The 16253-nt window shown below is 40.6% G+C and overlaps 1 protein-coding gene across 4 annotated transcripts in view; it reads left to right on the top strand.

Moving 5' to 3' along the window:
* The window catches only part of TBC1D8 (TBC1 domain family member 8), a 554164-nt gene that overhangs the window by 395967 nt on the left and 141944 nt on the right, over window positions 1-16253 (top strand). For all 4 annotated transcript variants that reach the window (XM_053707644.1, XM_053707646.1, XM_053707643.1 and 1 more), the window contains one exon: window positions 15131-15338. In XM_053707644.1, coding sequence (XP_053563619.1) covers window positions 15131-15338 — 208 coding nt within the window. The remainder of the gene's footprint in view (window positions 1-15130; window positions 15339-16253) is intronic.

Genomic DNA, 16253 nt, shown 5'->3' with positions numbered 1-16253 from the left:
ACTTGGCTCAGTGACTGGAAGGGAACAATGCGATGTCCAAAATCCAGATGCACTATGTGTCCCTATATCAATAGATCCAAGTTCTTTAACAACTCAAGTGGGACAGACACTTTTGAAATAGATTTTAGGAGCAACTGTGAGTCCACATATGTGGTCTATCTTTTACGATGTGGGTGTGACCTAATGTATGTGGGTCGCACCAAACGCCATATTAGACGTAGGGTATACGAACATGTATATAATATAAAAGAAAAAATATTGAAACACAATCTAGCAAAACACTTCTATGAGTATCATAACAGTGATCCTGTCTCTTTAAGAGTACAGGTAATAGGGTGGATATCGCCACATATACATAATAGACTGTTGGAACTACGGAAACTAGAAACATACTGGATTTATAAACTTAAAACCCTACACCCTGCTGGTCTCAATATTGATATAGATGTGGCGGCATATATGTAAATAGGAAAGGGAAAACAGTATTTTTAAAAAAAAGGTCAGATATTAGGTATTAATTATAATTAGAATATTGGATTAGGATATCGAATGTCATATATGTATTTAATTTATTTAATCCTTTACAAAGCCCTAGAAGTAACAAAATATGTTTTAGAGAATCCCTATGAATTGGAAATGTATTTTAATATTTTAAAATTAACTGATTTGTTTTTATAGTTTTAAAAAACGTTTTGGATGTAATTGTAAATTTTAATGTGTATAATTCTGTGGGAATTGTTTATGAATTTTGTATATATGTTCCTTTTAAGATATCATGTAAATAGAATACCAACTTAAAATCTGAGGTTGCACAATACCACCTTAAAAGCTTTAACAATAATGAGAATGCACGGAGAAAAGGAAAAAACTCTCTATATAAAAGCTAAGGTGCGTTTAAATTAACAGTTTCATACAACAACCGTATATACTGAGCATCAATGTAATTCTTATCTTGGTTAAGAAATATGCATTAATCATATTATTAACTGACATTGTATGTGGTTTTAAATGTACCGGTAAAACTAACCAATGAAATGCAGAGCTAAACACCAAGCCTCCAGAGTGGGCGTATTAACTTTAAACATACGGGTATTTAAGTGTGATTTACACAGAAGCCCGACATCCGTTTGTGCTTATCCAGATCCCCTTGAGAAAGCCCGGCGAATACCGGGGGAAACGTGTTGGGGTTAATCTACCACCGGTCCCAAGTCTCCGCAACCTCAGAGTAACCAGCTGAGGGTGGGCAAGCCAGCTACGCCCGCCGCAGGTTGTGTCCTGCATATAAGAACTTCCAGCTGCTAATTACCTTGGGAAACGGACTGTTTGTACTTGGGACACAGAGTATCGTTTTAAAGAATGTATAAATAAAGGCTTATTTTCATACTAACTCTGGTGAGTAGAAGTCTATGTTTGTGCAAGACAGCACTTTTTTACCAATTACGCTTGAATCCCCTCTTTTTGCGCTTTTGTCTTTCATGTTATACTGTCTTGGATCCTGCATCACATAAAACTCTGGAGAAGGAAGAGTTTTTAAAACAAGCAGTAAAGAGGGAGAAGGAAGTGGGAATTATTTTTTGACTTATAAACTGAACGAACATTTTTGTGCCTTGTGGAAGTGAAAAGGTACTCTGGACTGAGAAATTTGATTATCTGCAAAGTAGACACTAGTTATATCTATTGTTCATATCAATTGTATTCATATTATAATAGTGGTTAATTTCTCCAACATAGGTGTGTCCGGTCCACGGCGTCATCCTTACTTGTGGGATATTCTCTTCCCCAACAGGAAATGGCAAAGAGCCCAGCAAAGCTGGTCACATGATCCCTCCTAGGCTCCGCCTACCCCAGTCATTCTCTTTGCCGTTGTACAGGCAACATCTCCACGGAGATGGCTTAGAGTTTTTTAGTGTTTAACTGTAGTTTTTATTATTCAATCAAGAGTTTGTTATTTTGAAATAGTGCTGGTATGTACTATTTACTCAGAAACAGAAAAGAGATGAAGATTTCTGTTTGTATGAGGAAAATGATTTTAGCAACCGTCACTAAAATCCATGGCTGTTCCACACAGGACTGTTGAGAGCAATTAACTTCAGTTGGGGGAACAGTGTGCAGTCTCTTGCTGCTTGAGGTATGACACATTCTAACAAGACGATGTAATGCTGGAAGCTGTCATTTTCCCTATGGGATCCGGTAAGCCATGTTTATTACGATTGTAAATAAGGGCTTCACATGGGCTTATTAAGACTGTAGACTTTTTCTGGGCTAAATCGATTCATTATTAACACATATTTAGCCTTGAGGAATCATTTTATTTGGGTATTTTGATATAATAATATCGGCAGGCACTGTTTTAGACACCTTATTCTTTAGGGGCTTTCCCAAAGCATAGGCAGAGTCTCATTTTCGCGCCGGTGTTGCGCACTTGTTTTTGAGAGGCATGGCATGCAGTCGCATGTGAGAGGAGCTCTGATACTTAGAAAAGACTTTCTGAAGGCGTCATTTGGTATCGTATTCCCCTTTGGGCTTGGTTGGGTCTCAGCAAAGCAGATACCAGGGACTGTAAAGGGGTTAAAGTTAAAAACGGCTCCGGTTCCGTTATTTTAAGGGTTAAAGCTTCCAAATTTGGTGTGCAATACTTTTAAGGCTTTAAGACACTGTGGTGAAAATTTGGTGAATTTTGAACAATTCCTTCATGTTTTTTCGCAATTGCAGTAATAAAGTGTGTTCAGTTTAAAATTTAAAGTGACAGTAACGGTTTTATTTTAAAACGTTTTTTGTACTTTGTTATCAAGTTTATGCCTGTTTAACATGTCTGAACTACCAGATAGACTGTGTTCTGAATGTGGGGAAGCCAGAATTCCTATTCATTTAAATAAATGTGATTTATGTGACAATGACAATGATGCCCAAGATGATTCCTCAAGTGAGGGGAGTAAGCATGGTACTGCATCATTCCCTCCTTCGTCTACACGAGTCTTGCCCACTCAGGAGGCCCCTAGTACATCTAGCGCGCCAATACTCCTTACTATGCAACAATTAACGGCTGTAATGGACAATTCTGTCAAAAACATTTTAGACAAAATGAACACTTTTCAGCGTAAGCGCGACTGCTCTGTTTTAGATTCTGAAGAGCATGACGACGCTAATAATAATGTTTCTGAAGGGCCCCTAACCCAGTCTGATGGGGCCAGGGAGGTTTTGTCTGAGGGAGAAATTACTGATTCAGGGAACATTTCTCAACAAGCTGAACCTGATGTGATTACATTTAAATTTAAGTTGGAACATCTCCGCATTCTGCTTAAGGAGGTATTATCCACTCTGGATGATTGTGACAAGTTGGTCATCCCAGAGAAACTATGTAAAATGGACAAGTTCCTAGAGGTGCCGGGGCTCCCAGAAGCTTTTCCTATACCCAAGCGGGTGGCGGACATTGTTAATAAAGAATGGGAAAGGCCCGGTATTCCTTTCGTCCCTCCCCCCATATTTAAAAAATTGTTTCCTATGGTCGACCCCAGAAAGGACTTATGGCAGACAGTCCCCAAGGTCGAGGGAGCGGTTTCCACTTTAAACAAACGCACCACTATACCCATAGAGGATAGTTGTGCTTTCAAAGATCCTATGGATAAAAAATTAGAAGGTTTGCTTAAAAAGATGTTTGTTCAGCAGGGTTACCTTCTACAACCAATTTCATGCGTTGTCCCTGTCGCTACAGCCGCATGTTTCTGGTTCGATGAGCTGATAAAGGCGGTCGATAGTGATTCTCCTCCTTATGAGGAGATTATGGACAGAATCAATGCTCTCAAATTGGCTAATTCTTTTACCCTAGACGCCACTTTGCAATTGGCTAGATTAGCGGCTAAGAATTCTGGGTTTGCTATTGTGGCGCGCAGAGCGCTTTGGTTGAAATCTTGGTCGGCTGATGCGTCTTCCAAGAACAAGCTACTTAACATTCCTTTCAAGGGGAAAACGCTGTTTGGCCCTGACTTGAAAGAGATTATCTCTGATATCACTGGGGGTAAGGGCCACGCCCTTCCTCAGGATCGGCCTTTCAAGACAAAAAATAAACCTAATTTTCGTCCCTTTCGTAGAAACGGACCAGCCCAAAGTGCTACGTCCTCTAAGCAAGAGGGTAATACTTCTCAAGCCAAGCCAGCTTGGAGACCAATGCAAGGCTGGAACAAGGGAAAACAGGCCAAGAAACCTGCCACTGCTACCAAGACAGCATGAAATGTTGGCCCCCGATCCGGGACCGGATCTGGTGGGGGGCAGACTCTCTCTCTTCGCTCAGGCTTGGGCAAGAGATGTTCTGGATCCTTGGGCACTAGAAATAGTCTCCCAAGGTTATCTTCTGGAATTCAAGGGGCTTCCCCCAAGGGGGAGGTTCCACAGGTCTCAGTTGTCTTCAGACCACATAAAAAGACAGGCATTCTTACATTGTGTAGAAGACCTGTTAAAAATGGGAGTGATTCATCCTGTTCCATTAAGAGAACAAGGGATGGGGTTCTACTCCAATCTGTTCATAGTTCCCAAAAAAGAGGGAACGTTCAGACCAATCTTAGATCTCAAGATCTTAAACAAGTTTCTCAAGGTTCCATCGTTCAAGATGGAAACCATTCGAACTATTCTTCCTTCCATCCAGGAAGGTCAATTCATGACCACGGTGGATTTAAAGGATGCGTATCTACATATTCCTATCCACAAGGAACATCATCGGTTCCTAAGGTTCGCATTCCTGGACAAGCATTACCAGTTCGTGGCGCTTCCTTTCGGATTAGCCACTGCTCCAAGGATTTTCACAAAGGTACTAGGGTCCCTTCTAGCTGTGCTAAGACCAAGGGGCATTGCTGTAGTACCTTACTTGGACGACATTCTAATTCAAGCGTCGTCCCTTACTCAAGCAAAGGCTCACACGGACATAGTCCTGGCCTTTCTCAGATCTCACGGATGGAAAGTGAACGTGGAAAAGAGTTCTCTATCTCCGTCAACAAGGGTTCCCTTCTTGGGAACAATAATAGACTCCTTAGAAATGAGGATATTTCTGACAGAGGCCAGAAAAACAAAGCTTCTAGACTCTTGTCGGATACTTCATTCCGTTCCTCTTCCTTCCATAGCTCAGTGCATGGAAGTGATCGGGTTGATGGTAGCGGCAATGGACATAGTTCCTTTTGCACGCATTCATCTAAGACCATTACAACTGTGCATGCTCAGTCAGTGGAATGGGGACTATACAGACTTGTCTCCGAAGATACAAGTAAATCAGAAGACCAGAGACTCACTCCGTTGGTGGCTGTCCCTGGACAACCTGTCACGAGGGATGACATTCCGCAGACCAGAGTGGGTCATTGTCACGACCGACGCCAGTCTGATGGGCTGGGGCGCGGTCTGGGGATCCCTGAAAGCTCAGGGTCTTTGGTCTCGGGAGGAATCTCTTCTACCGATAAATATTCTGGAACTGAGAGCGATATTCAATGCTCTCAAGGCTTGGCCTCAGCTAGCGAGGGCCAAGTTCATACGGTTTCAATCAGACAACATGACAACTGTTGCGTACATCAACCATCAGGGGGGAACAAGGAGTTCCCTGGCGATGGAAGAAGTGACCAAAATCATTCTATGGGCGGAGTCTCACTCCTGCCACCTGTCTGCTATCCACATCCCAGGAGTGGAAAATTGGGAAGCGGATTTTCTGAGTCGTCAGACATTGCATCCGGGGGAGTGGGAACTCCATCCGGAAATCTTTGCCCAAGTCACTCAGCTGTGGGGCACTCCAGACATGGATCTGATGGCCTCTCGTCAGAACTTCAAAGTTCCTTGCTACGGGTCCAGATCCAGGGATCCCAAGGCGGCTCTAGTGGATGCACTAGTAGCACCTTGGACCTTCAAACTAGCTTATGTGTTCCCGCCGTTTCCTCTCATCCCCAGGCTGGTAGCCAGGATCAATCAGGAGAGGGCGTCGGTGATCTTGATAGCTCCTGCGTGGCCACGCAGGACTTGGTATGCAGATCTGGTGAATATGTCATCGGCTCCACCTTGGAAGCTACCTTTGAGATGAGACCTTCTTGTTCAGGGTCCGTTCGAACATCCGAACCTGGTTTCACTCCAGCTGACTGCTTGGAGATTGAACGCTTGATCCTATCGAAGCGAGGGTTCTCAGATTCTGTTATCGATACTCTGGTTCAGGCCAGAAAGCCTGTAACTAGAAAGATTTACCACAAAATTTGGAAAAAATATATCTGTTGGTGTGAATCTAAAGGATTCCCTTGGGATAAGGTTAAGATTCCTAAGATTCTATCCTTCCTTCAAGAAGGATTGGAAAAAGGATTGTCTGCAAGTTCCCTGAAGGGACAGATTTCTGCCTTGTCTGTGTTACTTCACAAAAAGCTGGCAGCTGTGCCAGATGTTCAAGCCTTTGTTCAGGCTCTGGTTAGAATTAAGCCTGTTTACAATCCTTTGACTCCTCCTTGGAGTCTCAATTTAGTTCTTTCAGTTCTTCAGGGGGTTCCGTTTGAACCCTTACATTCCGTTGATATTAAGTTATTATCTTGGAAAGTTTTGTTTTTAGTTGCAATTTCTTCTGCTAGAAGAGTTTCAGAATTATCTGCTCTGCAGTGTTCTCCTCCTTATCTGGTGTTCCATGCAGATAAGGTGGTTTTACGTACTAAACCTGGTTTTCTTCCAAAAGTTGTTTCTAACAAAAACATTAACCAGGAGATTATCGTACCTTCTCTGTGTCCGAAACCAGTTTCAAAGAAGGAACGTTTGTTGCACAATTTGGATGTTGTTCGCGCTCTAAAATTCTATTTAGATGCTACAAAGGATTTTAGACAAACATCTTCCTTGTTTGTTGTTTATTCCGGTAAAAGGAGAGGTCAAAAAGCAACTTCTACCTCTCTCTCTTTTTGGATTAAAAGCATCATCAGATTGGCTTACGAGACTGCCGGACGGCAGCCTCCCGAAAGAATCACAGCTCATTCCACTAGGGCTGTGGCTTCCACATGGGCCTTCAAGAACGAGGCTTCTGTTGATCAGATATGTAGGGCAGCGACTTGGTCTTCACTGCACACTTTTACCAAATTTTACAAGTTTGATACTTTTGCTTCTTCTGAGGCTATTTTTGGGAGAAAGGTTTTGCAAGCCGTGGTGCCTTCCATTTAGGTGACCTGATTTGCTCCCTCCCTTCATCCGTGTCCTAAAGCTTTGGTATTGGTTCCCACAAGTAAGGATGACGCCGTGGACCGGACACACCTATGTTGGAGAAAACAGAATTTATGTTTACCTGATAAATTACTTTCTCCAACGGTGTGTCCGGTCCACGGCCCGCCCTGGTTTTTTTAATCAGGTCTGATAATTTATTTTCTTTAACTACAGTCACCACGGTACCATATGGTTTCTCCTATGCTAATATTCCTCCTTAACGTCGGTCGAATGACTGGGGTAGGCGGAGCCTAGGAGGGATCATGTGACCAGCTTTGCTGGGCTCTTTGCCATTTCCTGTTGGGGAAGAGAATATCCCACAAGTAAGGATGACGCCGTGGACCGGACACACCGTTGGAGAAAGTAATTTATCAGGTAAACATAAATTCTGTTTTTATTGGTAATATCACTCATAAAACTTTCTTTTGGTAGAGAATATTTGCCAAATATCTGCCAAATATCTGTCTAAATAGCACTTTCCAGATATAAAATATTGAGAATTTACTATAACTCAGGAAATGTGGAACTATTAATCTAGCGCTGTTAAGTCCTTTTTGTGCATTGTATATTTTCTGCTAAACAAGTTTCAGAATTATCTGCTCTTTTCTGTGATCCTCCTTATCTTATTTTTCATAAGGGTAAGGCAGTGTTACTGACTAAATTTGACTGTTTGCCTAAAGTTTTTCTCCAGACAATATCAGCAGAGAGATTGATATTCCTTCTTTGTGTCCTAGTCCTAAGAATGCTTCAGAGAGATCTTTGTATAATTTGGATGTTAGTGAATTGAAATTTTATGTTGATGCTACTAAGGACTTTAGACAGACTCCTAGGTTTGTTTGTTCATTCACTTTTCTGGTGCTAGAAAAGGACAGTCAGTTTCTATTTCTGTAGCCTCTTGGCTGAAACTCTTGATTCACAAGGCTTACTTGGAGACATGTTAGCCTCCACCGCAACGGATTACTGCTCATTTTACTAAGTCAGTTGCCACTTCTTGGGCTTTCGAGAATGAGGCTTCAGTTGACCAAATTAGCAAGGGAGCAATTTGATCTTCTCTGCATACTTTTACTAAATTCTTCCATTTTGATTTTTTGCTTCTTCTGAGACAGCCTTTGGTAGGAAGGTCCTTCGGGCAGTTGTCTCAGCTTGATTTTTTTTTTGTCTGATTAATTTATTTTTTAAGTGCATTATCCCTTTTTTGGTTTTAGTGGGGTTGTGGATTTAGTTTCTCAGTGAAAAAAGATGTTTTCTTAATCCCTTCCTTTATGTTATTACTTGTGGATTCCACAGCTTGGGTATTAGTTTCCAGGAGTAATGGACCGTAGACTCTCAACACCTGTATGAAAGAAAACATAATTTATGCTTACCTAATAAAAATAATTTATTTCATGGTGGTGAGAGTCCACGAGACCCCACCCTATGTTTTTTAGGTTTAGTTTTTTCTTGGGCAAATCTTTTTTTCCTTTGCTCATTTTTTTTGGCTCTTATTCTTTTTTTCTACTTCAGTTTGCTTGGCTATATATTAGACTGAGGTACCTGTTAGGTGGGAGGGGTTTTATAGAACTCTTTTGGGGTTTGGGAATCTTTGCCTTCTCCTAGTGGTAAAGGATTCCCAGGAGTAATGGATTGTGGACTCTTACCACCATGAAATAAATACATTTATCAGGTAAGCATAAATTATGTCTTTCTTTTTTTTATGCACTTTGATTTAATTGTTAAACACAAAATTGTTTGTAAAAAAAAATAAATAGGAATGCTAAAGAGAGGAAACATCAGCTTGAAAAAATGAAAAGTGTTACTATATTTGTACGTTCTGACTAGCAGTTGGATTTTAAATCATTCAGTTGTTATTGTTAAGGCTGTATGTATAACCAACTCACTGCATAGCTTATTCTAGGTTACTCTGAGCTAGAGTTGAATTGGGCTAATTCGTTGCTTGTAAAATACACTAGAAAGTGTACATTATGGATAAAAGTACTGACTTTTTATTACTACCGTAAATGGACGGTCATTTATTTGAAAGATAAAAATTAAATGCTTCTGTAATTTGAATAGACAGCTAAGGAATACAAGTGTCTTTCTTTCCTACTTATTTTAAGAATTTGCAATCTAATATAAAATGTTTTTGAAGTTGTTTAAAAAGGAAAAGCAAAGCTTACAAATTGCATTTTTCTTAAAAGTTTAAATGTAGAGTAAAGTATGTAAAGCTAGACAAACATTGGCAGTACAATGGGTCATATTGAAGAGCTCGGAGACTTTAAATGCCTCACTGTCATGCGATTCTATCTTTACCATAAGTCAGTTCGTGAAATTTCTGCCCTACTAGGTCTGCACCAGTCAACTGTAAGTGCTATTATTGTGACCATGAAAACTTGCATAGTGGGGCCATTGATTGCTGTAGAGTGTAGCACCTATCATCTGTTACATTACTCACAACAGAGTTCCAAACTGTCTGTGAAACTAACATCAGCACAAGAACTGATCTACCTCACATCAACCTGCGCAATGCCAAGCATTGGCTCTAGTGGTGTAAAGCATGCATGGAAGTGATCGGGTTGATGGTAGCGGCAATGGACATAGTTCCTTTTGCACGCATTCATCTAAGACCATTACAACTGTGCATGCTCAGTCAGTGGAATGGGGACTATACAGACTTGTCTCCGAAGATACAAGTAAATCAGAAGACCAGAGACTCACTCCGTTGGTGGCTGTCCCTGGACAACCTGTCACGAGGGATGACATTCCGCAGACCAGAGTGGGTCATTGTCACGACCGACGCCAGTCTGATGGGCTGGGGCGCGGTCTGGGGATCCCTGAAAGCTCAGGGTCTTTGGTCTCGGGAGGAATCTCTTCTACCGATAAATATTCTGGAACTGAGAGCGATATTCAATGCTCTCAAGGCTTGGCCTCAGCTAGCGAGGGCCAAGTTCATACGGTTTCAATCAGACAACATGACAACTGTTGCGTACATCAACCATCAGGGGGGAACAAGGAGTTCCCTGGCGATGGAAGAAGTGACCAAAATCATTCTATGGGCGGAGTCTCACTCCTGCCACCTGTCTGCTATCCACATCCCAGGAGTGGAAAATTGGGAAGCGGATTTTCTGAGTCGTCAGACATTGCATCCGGGGGAGTGGGAACTCCATCCGGAAATCTTTGCCCAAGTCACTCAGCTGTGGGGCACTCCAGACATGGATCTGATGGCCTCTCGTCAGAACTTCAAAGTTCCTTGCTACGGGTCCAGATCCAGGGATCCCAAGGCGGCTCTAGTGGATGCACTAGTAGCACCTTGGACCTTCAAACTAGCTTATGTGTTCCCGCCGTTTCCTCTCATCCCCAGGCTGGTAGCCAGGATCAATCAGGAGAGGGCGTCGGTGATCTTGATAGCTCCTGCGTGGCCACGCAGGACTTGGTATGCAGATCTGGTGAATATGTCATCGGCTCCACCTTGGAAGCTACCTTTGAGATGAGACCTTCTTGTTCAGGGTCCGTTCGAACATCCGAACCTGGTTTCACTCCAGCTGACTGCTTGGAGATTGAACGCTTGATCCTATCGAAGCGAGGGTTCTCAGATTCTGTTATCGATACTCTGGTTCAGGCCAGAAAGCCTGTAACTAGAAAGATTTACCACAAAATTTGGAAAAAATATATCTGTTGGTGTGAATCTAAAGGATTCCCTTGGGATAAGGTTAAGATTCCTAAGATTCTATCCTTCCTTCAAGAAGGATTGGAAAAAGGATTGTCTGCAAGTTCCCTGAAGGGACAGATTTCTGCCTTGTCTGTGTTACTTCACAAAAAGCTGGCAGCTGTGCCAGATGTTCAAGCCTTTGTTCAGGCTCTGGTTAGAATTAAGCCTGTTTACAATCCTTTGACTCCTCCTTGGAGTCTCAATTTAGTTCTTTCAGTTCTTCAGGGGGTTCCGTTTGAACCCTTACATTCCGTTGATATTAAGTTATTATCTTGGAAAGTTTTGTTTTTAGTTGCAATTTCTTCTGCTAGAAGAGTTTCAGAATTATCTGCTCTGCAGTGTTCTCCTCCTTATCTGGTGTTCCATGCAGATAAGGTGGTTTTACGTACTAAACCTGGTTTTCTTCCAAAAGTTGTTTCTAACAAAAACATTAACCAGGAGATTATCGTACCTTCTCTGTGTCCGAAACCAGTTTCAAAGAAGGAACGTTTGTTGCACAATTTGGATGTTGTTCGCGCTCTAAAATTCTATTTAGATGCTACAAAGGATTTTAGACAAACATCTTCCTTGTTTGTTGTTTATTCCGGTAAAAGGAGAGGTCAAAAAGCAACTTCTACCTCTCTCTCTTTTTGGATTAAAAGCATCATCAGATTGGCTTACGAGACTGCCGGACGGCAGCCTCCCGAAAGAATCACAGCTCATTCCACTAGGGCTGTGGCTTCCACATGGGCCTTCAAGAACGAGGCTTCTGTTGATCAGATATGTAGGGCAGCGACTTGGTCTTCACTGCACACTTTTACCAAATTTTACAAGTTTGATACTTTTGCTTCTTCTGAGGCTATTTTTGGGAGAAAGGTTTTGCAAGCCGTGGTGCCTTCCATTTAGGTGACCTGATTTGCTCCCTCCCTTCATCCGTGTCCTAAAGCTTTGGTATTGGTTCCCACAAGTAAGGATGACGCCGTGGACCGGACACACCTATGTTGGAGAAAACAGAATTTATGTTTACCTGATAAATTACTTTCTCCAACGGTGTGTCCGGTCCACGGCCCGCCCTGGTTTTTTTAATCAGGTCTGATAATTTATTTTCTTTAACTACAGTCACCACGGTACCATATGGTTTCTCCTATGCTAATATTCCTCCTTAACGTCGGTCGAATGACTGGGGTAGGCGGAGCCTAGGAGGGATCATGTGACCAGCTTTGCTGGGCTCTTTGCCATTTCCTGTTGGGGAAGAGAATATCCCACAAGTAAGGATGACGCCGTGGACCGGACACACCGTTGGAGAAAGTAATTTATCAGGTAAACATAAATTCTGTTTTTATTGGTAATATCACTCATAAAACTTTCTTTTGGTAGAGAATATTTGCCAAATATCTGCCAAATATCTGTCTAAATAGCACTTTCCAGATATAAAATATTGAGAATTTACTATAACTCAGGAAATGTGGAACTATTAATCTAGCGCTGTTAAGTCCTTTTTGTGCATTGTATATTTTCTGCTAAACAAGTTTCAGAATTATCTGCTCTTTTCTGTGATCCTCCTTATCTTATTTTTCATAAGGGTAAGGCAGTGTTACTGACTAAATTTGACTGTTTGCCTAAAGTTTTTCTCCAGACAATATCAGCAGAGAGATTGATATTCCTTCTTTGTGTCCTAGTCCTAAGAATGCTTCAGAGAGATCTTTGTATAATTTGGATGTTAGTGAATTGAAATTTTATGTTGATGCTACTAAGGACTTTAGACAGACTCCTAGGTTTGTTTGTTCATTCACTTTTCTGGTGCTAGAAAAGGACAGTCAGTTTCTATTTCTGTAGCCTCTTGGCTGAAACTCTTGATTCACAAGGCTTACTTGGAGACATGTTAGCCTCCACCGCAACGGATTACTGCTCATTTTACTAAGTCAGTTGCCACTTCTTGGGCTTTCGAGAATGAGGCTTCAGTTGACCAAATTAGCAAGGGAGCAATTTGATCTTCTCTGCATACTTTTACTAAATTCTTCCATTTTGATTATTTGCTTCTTCTGAGACAGCCTTTGGTAGGAAGGTCCTTCGGGCAGTTGTCTCAGCTTGATTTTTTTTTTGTCTGATTAATTTATTTTTTAAGTGCATTATCCCTTTTTTGGTTTTAGTGGGGTTGTGGATTTAGTTTCTCAGTGAAAAAAGATGTTTTCTTAATCCCTTCCTTTATGTTATTACTTGTGGATTCCACAGCTTGGGTATTAGTTTCCAGGAGTAATGGACCGTAGACTCTCAACACCTGTATGAAAGAAAACATAATTTATGCTTACCTAATAAAAATAATTTATGTCATGGTGGTGAGAGTCCACGAGACCCCACCCTATGTTTTTTAGGTTTAGTTTTTTCTTGGGCAAATCTTTTTTTCCTTTGCTCATTTTTTTTGGCTCTTATTCTTTTTTTCTACTTCAGTTTGCTTGGCTATATATTAGACTGAGGTACCTGTTAGGTGGGAGGGGTTTTATAGAACTCTTTTGGGGTTTGGGAATCTTTGCCTTCTCCTAGTGGTAAAGGATTCCCAGGAGTAATGGATTGTGGACTCTTACCACCATGAAATAAATACATTTATCAGGTAAGCATAAATTATGTCTTTCTTTTTTTTATGCACTTTGATTTAATTGTTAAACACAAAATTGTTTGTAAAAAAAAATAAATAGGAATGCTAAAGAGAGGAAACATCAGCTTGAAAAAATGAAAAGTGTTACTATATTTGTACGTTCTGACTAGCAGTTGGATTTTAAATCATTCAGTTGTTATTGTTAAGGCTGTATGTATAACCAACTCACTGCATAGCTTATTCTAGGTTACTCTGAGCTAGAGTTGAATTGGGCTAATTAGTTGCTTGTAAAATACACTAGAAAGTGTACATTATGGATAAAAGTACTGACTTTTTATTACTACCGTAAATGGACGGTCATTTATTTGAAAGATAAAAATTAAATGCTTCTGTAATTTGAATAGACAGCTAAGGAATACAAGTGTCTTTCTTTCCTACTTATTTTAAGAATTTGCAATCTAATATAAAATGTTTTTGAAGTTGTTTAAAAAGGAAAAGCAAAGCTTACAAATTGCATTTTTCTTAAAAGTTTAAATGTAGAGTAAAGTATGTAAAGCTAGACAAACATTGGCAGTACAATGGGTCATATTGAAGAGCTCGGAGACTTTAAATGCCTCACTGTCATGCGATTCTATCTTTACCATAAGTCAGTTCGTGAAATTTCTGCCCTACTAGGTCTGCACCAGTCAACTGTAAGTGCTATTATTGTGACCATGAAAACTTGCATAGTGGGGCCATTGATTGCTGTAGAGTGTAGCACCTATCATCTGTTACATTACTCACAACAGAGTTCCAAACTGTCTGTGAAACTAACATCAGCACAAGAACTGATCTACCTCACATCAACCTGCGCAATGCCAAGCATTGGCTCTAGTGGTGTAAAGCATGCTGCTACTGGATTCTGGAGCAGTGGAAACATTTTCTCTGGAGTGATGGATCATGCTTCACTACCTGGTAGTCTGATGGAAGGATCTGGGTTTGGTGGATGCAAGGAGAACACTACATTCTGGAATACATAGTGCCTACTATAAAGTTTTGGGGAGGAGGGATAATGGTTTAGGAATGCTTTTCAGGTTTTGGGCAAGGCCCCAGAGTTCCAATGTAGGGTCATCTTAATGCTACAGGATACAAAGACATTTTAGACAATTTGTAACAATTTTGTGCAACAGTTTGGGGATGGCCCTTTTGTGCCCCAGCATGATTGTGCCTCTGCACACAAATCAAACTCCATGAAGACTTGACTTGATGAGTTTGGTGTGAATGAACTCAAGTGGTCTATACAAAACTTTGTCCCAATCTCATTGTGTGCCTGACATTTTTGTCTTGATATCAGTGCCTGACCCCACAAATCTTAATGTGGCTGAATGGGCACAAATTCCCACAACCACTCCAAAATCTTGTGTCCGTGGTTTTTGAATGTAATGTCCAAGCTCATATAGGTGTGATGATCAGGTGTCCATATACCTTTGTCCATTTAATATACATTAGGACTAGGGAATTAAGCTGATAAAAATAATAGTAATAAAAAAAAAAGATTAACCAGCACAAAGTTCTTGGGTCCATTCTGTAAAATTACATTGAACTGTTTCTGATTGCTGAATATTGGGAAATTTGAAAAAGGAATGTTGATGAACTGTAAATCTTTTTAAACTTATCAGTCCTTAATTACTGGTCTGTTTCAGGGATCTGGAAGCTAGAGCACAGAAAGAATACTTCCGAGCCCTATTCAAACTTCCAAGGAAAGAGAAGCTGCATGAAGTGATGGACTGCTCCCTCTGGACACCCTTCAGCCGCTGTCATACAGCTGGAAGAATGTATGCTACAGACAGCTACCTGTGCTTTGCAAGCAAGGAAGAGGGACTTTGTAACATTGTCATTCCACTTAAAGAGGTAATTAGTATAAATATTTAGTGATCACTGTTTGAGGCTCATTTGATACATTTTGTTTCAGCCGCAATGAGATCAATGTATAAAGTAAATAAGTTAAAGATCTGTTTTTCTTTGTCATAAATTAATCTTTATAGAAATATTTTGTGATATGTACAAGTGCTTAAAGGGACAGTGTACTCTGCCTTTTAATGTGTTCCCAATGATCAATTTTACCTACTGGAGTGTATTTAGTTGTTTATAAGTAGCTCCTTCACTTTTATTTTTTCATTTGAAATAGCTGATTTTGCCTATTGTATCCACACATACTGAACTTTTCTGAACTTCTGGTTACATAAAAAAATGTAAACAAGAAGGTTTAGATAAAATAATTCTCCAAGTGGGGGGCTGTGACAGAGAGGTACTAAAATACATAAGGTATTCTATCCCTACAAGATCAGACCATTGTATTTGGATATGGTTTTAGTTAGCAAAAACTTTTCATATGCATAAATATACCTAAAGGAACAATTTCCCATACATTTTAAACTCTGGAGCTGGTATAAAAGTAATTGGAAACACATTGAGAAACTAATTTTACAATTTCTTTCATAAAGGTGGTGAGAGTCCACGATTCATTACTCCTGGGAATTATACTCCTGGCCACTAGGGGGAGACAAAAAAAATTAATTTCCCAGAACTCTTAAAACCTCTCCCACCTTAATAAAAGCTTGTCTTTTCTTCGCCTTTGAAGGTGAAGAAGGTAGGTGCTCCAGGTGTTTGTGAGAAGGGAGAGCTACTCTTTGGAAAGAGGGATGTCTTTTTAATATGGGTAGTTGCACAACAACACCCTATTGGAGATACTCACAGGCCTACCACAGGTGTCGCAGGGACTGGTCCCTAGCCACTCTTGTTGGTGCTAGGTTATATATATATATA

This window comes from Bombina bombina, chromosome 3 (assembly GCF_027579735.1).
Source record: "Bombina bombina isolate aBomBom1 chromosome 3, aBomBom1.pri, whole genome shotgun sequence".
Lineage (NCBI taxonomy): Eukaryota > Metazoa > Chordata > Amphibia > Anura > Bombinatoridae > Bombina > Bombina bombina.
The sequence above is the reverse complement of the archived record's forward strand: the minus strand, read 5'-3'. Positions and strand labels throughout refer to the sequence as shown.